Source organism: Limulus polyphemus, unplaced genomic scaffold (genome assembly GCF_000517525.1).
Source record: "Limulus polyphemus unplaced genomic scaffold, Limulus_polyphemus-2.1.2 Scaffold1195, whole genome shotgun sequence".
Classification (NCBI taxonomy): Eukaryota; Metazoa; Arthropoda; class Merostomata; order Xiphosura; family Limulidae; genus Limulus; species Limulus polyphemus.
Window position 1 is genome coordinate 164,541 of NW_013666805.1, and position 9,305 is coordinate 173,845.

The window sequence follows — 9,305 nt, forward strand, 5'->3', positions numbered from 1 at the left end:
TAGCCCTTTCCCCCTGGTTACACCTGTGATCATGATATAGTGACCTACCAATAGATACATTTAGTTAAAGCCTGGTAGCCCTTTCCCCCTGGTTACACCTGTGATCATGATATAGTGACCTACTACTAGATATGTTTAGTTAAAGCCTGGTAGCCCTTTCCCCCTGGTTACACCTGTGATCATGATACAGTGACCTACCAATAGATACATTTAGTTAAAGCCTGGTAGCCCTTTCCCCCTGGTTACACCTGTGATCATGATATAGTGACCTACCAATAGATACATTTAGTTAAAGCCTGGTAGCCCTTTCCCCCCTGGTTACACCTGTGATCATGATATAGTGACCTACCAATAGATACATTTAGTTAAAGCCTGCTAGCCTTTTTCCCCTTGCTATATATATCTGTAGCCATGATAAACCAGTTTAAAAGGAGTTTCAAGCTTACATTTTGGGATCTTTAGTTTTTAACTTGAAGAATAAGTAGACTTGATTAAAGTTTGTTGTGTGTTTTGTCTGTCTTGTATTTATGTAACAAACATTAACGGTATTTTTCCTAACAAAAGTTGCCTTTGATCAGTTTTCATGACGGTTTCAGTTAGTTGTTCGAAACATGATTTTACTAAGCTGCTGTGAATGAAATATTTCAGAGGTTCATCACGTACTAATCAAGCCCAGCCTGTTGAACCCCTACCTCCTCCGTCAGAAGACTCTGGTGATTCGAGCTATTACGATGAGAGCAATCAAGCTGTAGACTGGACATACGATCCAAATGAGCCTCGTTACTGCATATGTAACCAAGTGTCTTATGGTGACATGGTTGCTTGTGATAACGAGGATGTAAGGATGATTATCTTATTTTTGGACTGCTTTATAATTGTTCTTGCAATTAATGCTTGGTTTACTTTAAGTGTTACTGGTGAGAGAACAGTTACTTTACATACAAACCTAGCAGTGTTAGTGCTTAGTTTACTTTAAAAGTTTGTGTTCACTCTAGTACACATTGGTTTTACAATTTCTGAAAATGATTACTTCTGGTGATAATATTCTTTACTTAGTGACTATGTGTGTATCACCATACAACATGGACAGTTAATGTTTCAAATCAAAATAATTATAGTGATATCAAAATAAAAACATTTTTAGTGTTAATGATAAAATTACCAGAATACAATACCTAAATTCCACAGACTACAGTTATAATTTTTGAAAAATGACTTAATTTGGGTATTGTATTCTGGTAGTTTTATTGTTAACTTTAGAAATAATTTAATGCTTGTAAACATTAATGTTAATTTAAAGACTTCAATAGGTTTTGATTTGAAACATTAGTCTTTAAATATTGTATTTTGTAACCCAAGTTTTTAAAAAAACCAAAAAAATAGATTTAAATTTAAAAACAAAATTTATATACTTTACATAAAGTACTTTTTTGGAAAGTAATACATTTTAGTTGCTTTCTGATTTTATTGTTTCATACTAAAGTGCTACTGGTGACAGAACACTTACTTTATACAACCTAGTAGTGTTAGTGCTTGATTTTCTCAGTTTCTTATAAAAAGGATTTGAATTTTTTTATATATATTAAAAGTATTCAAAGATAATTCCTTATCAAATGGTTTCAAATTCTTACAAAAGTTATAACTTAGAAGCTTTCCACAAGATGGCAGTAGTGTTTCAGCATGATTATTCATATGAAATGCTTATGAAGATGATAATAACACTTACATTAGAATTTGTTTAATTGAATGTGTTGTCTTATATCAGTTTGCAATAATTCACATGTTGATCATTTGTTTACAGTGCCCATTTGAATGGTTCCACTACCCTTGTGTTGGAATCACTCAGCCACCCAAAGGGAAATGGTTTTGTCCTCAGTGTACTGCAGCTATGAAAAGAAGAGGGAAAAAAGAAAAATAATTTGATATATGTGCATGAATATAGTTATGTATGTTCAGAAAGATTGGCCAGATCTTTTGGAAGTTTATTCTGTGATAACTGTGTGTTTCTAGCTTTGCCGACTTGTGTGTCGACTGATTCTGGTTCTTTTTATCTTAACTAGTAGTAATGAGATGTACTGTACAGTGAGTATGATTGGTTTGACAGTGTGTAATTCATTTTTATTGTAGAATTGCAATGTTTTGAATAAATGCCATATCTTTTGTTGTGTTGATAAACAAAATAGAAGTATTGTGTGTTATTTTTAGTCTAAATTATAAGATACATGTAATAGATAAAAAGGAAAAAAATCGTTGTACAAAAATTTGTAGTTCAGAGAAATTCCTTTTTTCTTTTTAAATAGTTTTAATTTCACTTGCTGAAGAAACCACTTCAAGAGATACCTGAATGGATTATTAAACACGCCATTTTGTAAGGTTTGATCTGTCTTTCATCTTGGCCCTCTTGCATGGGCTAGTTTTTAAACCAGTCAGTAACCTATACAATCATCTTTGGTGATCAGATATCACTGGATATCATAGTAACTTGTACAATCATCTGTGGTGATCAGATATCATAGTAACCTGTACAATTACCTGTGGTGATCAGATATCACTGGATATCATAGTAACCTGTACAATCATCTGTGGTGCTCAGATATCATAGTAACCTGTACAATTACCTGTGGTGATCAGATATCATTGGATATCATAGTAACCTGTGCAATTACCGGTGGTGATCAGATATCAATGGAAGTCATGATTAGTAACCTATTTGATAACCTGTGGTGATCAGGTATCAATAGACGTCATGGTCAGTAGCTTATAAGATCACCTGTGATGATCAGATATCAATGGACGTCATGGACAGTAGCCTAATTGATAACCTGTGGTGATCAGGTATCAATGGACGTCATGGTCAGTAGCCTATAAGATCACCTATGATGATCAGATATCAATGGACGTGATGGTCGGTAGCCTGTGGTGATCGGATATCAGTAAATGTCAGAATAGCCTATACGATCACCTAAGTCAAATTAGTAATTGATACTAATTCTCTGCGCTATTATCGATCACACCAATTTTAATTAAGTGGCACTGCGAATTCAAAGTCACAAAGACGTTGTTTGTAGGGGTTTTTTATCATTACTTTTTTAACATAGAGAAAATTCCATATTTCTAGCGATCTTGAGTTGCTACTACGGTATGTTATCTCAAACAAATAATGAAACCAATACCTTAGTTAAGAGTATCTGTCGTCAGATGGCGATAGAGCATGCAGTTGTTGGAAACCATGTTGATCCATATTTGAGTTATTCTTATTTCTAACAATATTGAGCTGCTACTACTACCTTGCATTGCGTTATTAAACGCGTAACGAAACCAATTCATTAGTTCGAGTATTTATCGTTAGATGCCACTAGAGCATCCAGTTCATGAAAACTATAAAGTTGAGTTAACCTCATTTCCAGCAATGTTGAGCTACTACTGCCTTACATAACGCCAAAAAATAACGAAAAATCGATACATTAGTTAGAGTATGTGTCGTTAGGTAACGCTAGCTGATTAGTTGTTTGTTTTGTTTTTTTAGTGCAAAGCTATTTTAGGTAGATTATTTGTCGTTAGATTGCGCTAGTAGATTGTTGTTGAGTGCAAAACTATTTAATAGGCTATCTGTGCTCTGCCTACCACGGGTATCGAAACCCATTATTTAGCAAGTTTTGATATCTTAGTAACGTGCCATAGCGCTCTATATATAAAATATATCTTCATAGCAGTTTCAAGAAAATAGAACACGCTGATGACCTAAACAGGAAGTTTAAGAGAGAATAAATTATTCTTGTACACATACCTTGCAAAATAAAATATATCGTAGGCTCTTTTATCATTTTTCCAAAGCATTGTACTAAGGTGATTAGGGCGCTCGACTCGCAATCTTAGGGTCGCGGGTTCGAATCCCCGTCACACCAAACATGCTCGCCCTTTCAACCTTGGGGGCGTTATAATGTGACGGTGAATCCCACTATTCGTTGGTAAAAGAGTAGCCCAAGAGTTGGCGGTGGATGGTGATGACTAGCTGTCTTCCCTCTGTAGTCTTACACTGCTAAATTAGGGACGGCTAGCGCAGATAGCCCTCGTGTAGCTTTGCGCAAAATTCAAAACAAACCAAATTAAATATTTTAAAAAAATCAAATATTTTTTTTACACGGAGTGCTTCGAAGATGGGTTACCTTTAGTAGAATCTGAGTGTACAAATATTTTTATTTGTTAGCTTTATACCTTACACTATGGATCCACGCAGGCGTATAGTCACTTTGTTGGTGTCTGTTGGTCATGTCATGTTACTCTTGTCCAGTGTCTTTCAGAAGAAGGTTTCATGTGCTTCCAAATTCATCTTTCCACTTTAAGTTATGCTCTGTGTCACTACAAAGTTAAGTGGGTGTCATTTACACACTATAACGGAGAAGCCTTCCAGTATAAAAGCCGAAACGTCGTCCTATTTTCTTTTAACAGACAGTTGCAGTCCATTAAAAATTCTCAAAATTAATATTGTTATTTTATAAGCAGGTGGTGACGTAAATACGTGTTCTCATCTGTTGGGTACTACATACAAAGAGCGTGGGCATGTTATCCGGGTGGCATGATTGATATTATATTACAGAGGTACTGTAACGCGTAATTCCTCGCTGTGACTTCACCTCGAGTAAAAAAAAAAACCTGGTGATAGTCTGACGTACTCGGTGGAACCTTTATTTAAAAAGTAAACGCTGAGAATGAAAACTGTCATTTTAATTTCCTATTAACTTTGTTCTTATGTGAGAGGCCTCGTGGGAAAGAAGTAGATAAGATAATTCTTCGTATTTTACAGAGAGGGGAGGAGTAGGTTGGCATGTGGCATAATGGAAAATATATGGAATTACCATCACCAGATGCCGTGGGTTAAATTTTATATTTCTTTTTTTTTCTTTTTGGAATGATTTCTAAAACTGATACTTGTGACTTTTTCGCAACCATTATTTGTGAGAAATTAAACTTAGTTTTTATGCTTTAGCGCTGTATGCCTACTGATGTGAAACGTGCCTGATAATTTAGGTTTTATTGGTATTGCTAGTGATCAGAAAAATACCTTCAATTTAGGCTTAGGGCAGTATGCCTAGTGGTTAGAAAAACTTCTTACAATTTGGATTTTAGTATGTGTGTGTGTGGGTTATAATTAGCGATTACAAATGTACCAGATAGTTCCAATTATGTCAAAGTGATCTGTTTTACCAACTTCAGACTACGAGATAGAAATGGCACACAAAACCCACTGTATGCAACTGTTTTTCCTCTTCTGTAGTATTTGTTTGTTTGGAACTAAGCACAAAGCTACACAATGGGCTATCCATGCTCTGCCCACCACGGGTATCGAAACCCGGTTTCTAAAGTTGTAAGTCCGCAGACATACCGCTGTGCCACTGGGGGGCTCTTCTGTAGTAATCGAAGGTTGTTGGTTGAGAGACGGCAACGCAGAGTCTAGTAATAATGGTACCAGTAAAAATGAATTTAGTAATTATGGCACTGTTAATAATGGTACCAGTAAAAATGAATTTAGTAATTATGGCACTGTTAATAATGGTACCAGTAAAAATGAATTTAGTAATTATGGCACTGTTAATAATGGTACCAGTAAAAATGAATTTAGTAATTATGGCACTGTTAATAATGGTACCAGTAAAAATGAATTTAGTAATTATGGCACTGTTAATAATGATACCAGTAAAAATGAATTTAGTAATTATGGCACTGTTAATAATGGTACCAGTAAAAATGAATTTAGTAATTATGGCACTGTTAATAATAGTACCAGTAAAAATGAACTTAGTAATTATGGCACTGTTAATAATGGTACCATTAAAAATGAACTTAGTAATTATGGCACTGTTAATAATGGTACCCGTAAAAATGAACTTAGTGATTATGGCACTGTTAATAATGATACCAGTAAAAAATGAACTTAGTAATTATGGCACTGTTAATAATGATACCAGTAAAAAATGAACTTAGTAATTATGGCACTGTTAATAATAGTACCAGTAAAAATGAACTTAGTAATTATGGCACTGTTAATAATGGTACCAGTAAAAATGAATTTAGTAATTATGGTACTGTTAATAATGGTACCAGTAAAAATGAATTTAGTAATTATGGCACTGTTAATAATGGTACCCGTAAAAATGAATTTAGTAATTATGGCACTGTTAATAAGGATACCAGTAAAAATGAACTTAGTAATTATGGCACTGTTAATAATGGTACCAGTAAAAAATATAGCCGTTAAGAATCATGCCCGCTAAAATTACCCACGTAACCAAAGGGTTAAATATAAATTATTAATCGTTTCGGCACAAGCATCCAAGATAATGATATTGGTGTGTGATTAGCGGTTCAGAGTACACTGACAGTTGAGGTGACTATCAAAATGTTGTGAAAGCTGAAATATCAAATCAAATACTTGTCACCTATTGTACCACTCTGGTCTTACTTTACAGTACGGTGTCTTGAATGTGAAATATTAAATAGTGGCCAAGATAATCAAAAAAGGTAATTGAAAATGTAAATAAAAAAATTAAAATGTAAATAAATTCATCTACCTGTCCAGGAAGAGGCTGAACTTACCGGTAATTAGGGTGAGATATTGAGAGAAGGACAAAAAAAAATTTATTGTTGTCTTTTATAACGAAGACTTTCTTCATGTACCACAATACAAGAAGATTTTATTGTTGTCCTTTGTAACAGAGACTTTCTTCATGTACCACAATACAAAAAGATTTCATTGTTGTCCTTTATAACGGAGAACTTTCTTCATGTACCACAATACCAGAAGATTTTATTGTTGTCCTTTGTAACAGAGACTTTCTTCATGTACCACAATACAAAAAGATTTCATTGTTGTCCTTTATAACGGAGAACTTTCTTCATGTACCACAATACCAGAAGATTTTATTGTTGTCCTTTGTAACAGAGACTTTCTTCATGTACCACAATACAAAAAGATTTTATTGTTGTCCTTTATAACAGAGACTTTCTACATGTACCACAATACAAAAACATTTTATTGTTGTTCTTTATAACGAAGACATTACTTATATATAACAATACAAAACGTTTTTGCTCTTTATACATTGTAAATGTTTCGTCACACACAAAAATATCGTCTTTTATAGATTAATATCTTTTATGCCACCAAACGTCGTCATAATAACTATTGTTTCATTCTCGGGCTTCGTGCGCCATCTTATTTAAAAAAAATATTATTTTTGTATCGACTGTAATGTAGATTAAATCCTCAATGAAAAAAGGAAACGTTACATGGGCAATTATTTGATAAACGATATTAAAGAGAAATGTCAATGTAACTCAAGGGCAGGTGAGTTGGGAAACACATCCCTACATTTTCTCTAGCTGAGAGGGTATGTATGACAGGTTGATATCGCTGAAAGGGTATGTATGACAGGTTGATATCTTCATTGATGACATAATTATTTCTTCTATCCTCTTATTTGCAGACTCAAAATACGGAAGCCTGGTTAGCAGCTCACCCCTCAAGTCAGCTTTCGGGCAGTACACTCTGACTGACCTAATATGGAAAGACAGCATTCGTGTAGTAGTAATTATAGAATTACAAAATAATATTTTCTACCACATGTCCAGCAATGCGAAAATCATCTATCTTTTCTTCCTTTTTAAGCTGGTAATAAATACACCAGTTTAGTACTTAGTGGTGCAGAGAGAGAGATCGTGTGTTGTGGACCCGTCATTTCCGGCAGGGCGGACGTTGGGCACACAGTGCGACTTTCATCAACAGACTTGCTACAGACCGTTCATCTTTCTGCCGTTGTACAGTTATGGCGGTCGAAGGCATGCAGTTATGGCATTTCCTGGTTGGCTGTGCTGTCCTCGCTGCCCTTATTCCAGGTAAGTAGTGGCCCACGTGCCGATCCTGTGTTTTCTTTTGTATTACTCGCCATGTGAGTACATTTTTTTGTGTTGGAAGCGACAAAAATAATTTAAAAAAAAATCCTTTTCAGTGTGAAATATACAGTGTGAAAATAACACAAGTTCATCAATGTTTTGTATATAGGACTAAAATAACTTAACTAATAACGTGAAACACCTGCAACTGATGGTCCAACCTGAATCTAAGTGTTATAAAGTCAGCTTGGATTTAATTTTATCTACATATTACCAAGTTACGGTGAATCCACTTTTATCTAATATATCATCAAGTTATGGTAGATCCAATTTGATGTAATATCTAATCAAGTTACGGTGGATCCAATTTTATCTACTATATAATCAAGTTACGGTAGATCCAATTTTTCTAATATGTAATCAAGCTACAGTAGATCCAATTTTTCTAATATCTAATCAAGTTACGGTAGATTCAATTTTATCTAATATATTATCAAATTACGGTGGATCCAATGTTATCTAATATCTAATAAAGTTACATTGGATCCAATTTTATCTAATACGTCATCAAGTTACACTGAATCCTGTTCTAAGTATCATCAAGTTACACTGAATCCTGTTCTAAGTATCATCAAATTATGGTGGATCCTACCTAACCTAAGTATTATCGGATCAACAGGATCCTATTTTATCTAAGTATCTTAAAGTTATGGTGAATCCTACCTAATCTAATTATTATCTGGTCACTAGGATCCTGTTTTCTTTAAGTATCATCATGTTACGGTGGATTCTACATAACCTAAGTATTATAGGATTAGTGATATCCTGTTTTACCTAATTATCATCAATATATGGTGGATCCTACCTAACTTAAGTATTATCTGGTTACTAAGATCTATCTAAGTATCATCAAGTTATGGTGGGTCCTACCTAACCTAGGTATTATCTGATTAGTAGGAACCTGTTTTATCTAAGTATTGTCAGGATATGGCGGGTCCTACCTAACCTAGGTATTATCTGATCAGTAGGAACCTGTTTTATCTAAGTATTGTCAGGATATGGCGGGTCCTACCTAACCTAAGTATTATCTGGTTAGTAAGATCATGTTTTATCTAAGTATCATCAATTTATGGTGTATCCTACCTAACCTAGGTATTATCTGATCAGTAGGAACCTGTTTTATATAAGTATTTTCAGGATAAGGCGGGTCCTACCTAACCTAAGTATTATCTGGTTAGTAAGATCATGTTTTATCTAAGAATCATCAAGTTATGGTGTATCTTACCTAATCTAGGTATTATCTGATCAGTAGGAACCTATTTTATCTAAGTATTGTCAGGATATGGCGGGTCCTACCCAACCTGGTTATGGCGGGTCCTACCTAACCTAAGTATTATCTGGTTAGTAAGATCATG

The 9,305-nt window shown here is 34.4% G+C and overlaps 3 protein-coding genes across 6 annotated transcripts in view; all 3 read left to right on the forward strand.

The window, feature by feature from the left end:
- The window catches only part of LOC106462545 (inhibitor of growth protein 3-like), a 15,667-nt gene extending 13,470 nt beyond the window's left edge, over positions 1 to 2,197 (forward strand). Inside the window, exons 10-11 of one of the 2 annotated variants that reach the window (XM_013922480.2) lie at positions 649 to 838; positions 1,802 to 2,190. In XM_013922480.2, the coding sequence (XP_013777934.1) occupies positions 649 to 838; positions 1,802 to 1,918 (307 nt within the window). In that variant the 3' untranslated portion in view covers positions 1,919 to 2,190. Of the gene's footprint in view, positions 1 to 648; positions 839 to 1,801 lie in introns of both variants that reach the window. The other variant, XM_013922481.2, reaches the window with a different exon arrangement.
- Positions 2,066 to 5,930, forward strand: LOC106462544 (uncharacterized protein DDB_G0283357-like). Its single transcript, XM_013922479.1, has 2 exons — positions 2,066 to 2,082; positions 5,516 to 5,930. The coding sequence occupies exons 1-2, from the start codon at positions 2,066 to 2,068 to the stop codon at positions 5,928 to 5,930; spliced, it is 432 nt and encodes a 143-aa protein (XP_013777933.1).
- A 1,600-nt stretch (positions 5,931 to 7,530) lies between these two features.
- LOC106462546 (laminin subunit beta-1-like) overlaps positions 7,531 to 9,305 on the forward strand; it is a 127,033-nt gene continuing 125,258 nt past the window's right edge. For 2 of the 3 annotated variants that reach the window (XM_013922483.2, XM_022389847.1), the window contains exon 1: positions 7,540 to 7,893. In XM_013922483.2, the coding sequence (XP_013777937.1) occupies positions 7,824 to 7,893 (70 nt within the window). In that variant the 5' untranslated portion in view covers positions 7,540 to 7,823. Of the gene's footprint in view, positions 7,894 to 9,305 lie in introns of all 3 variants that reach the window. The other variant, XM_013922482.2, reaches the window with a different exon arrangement.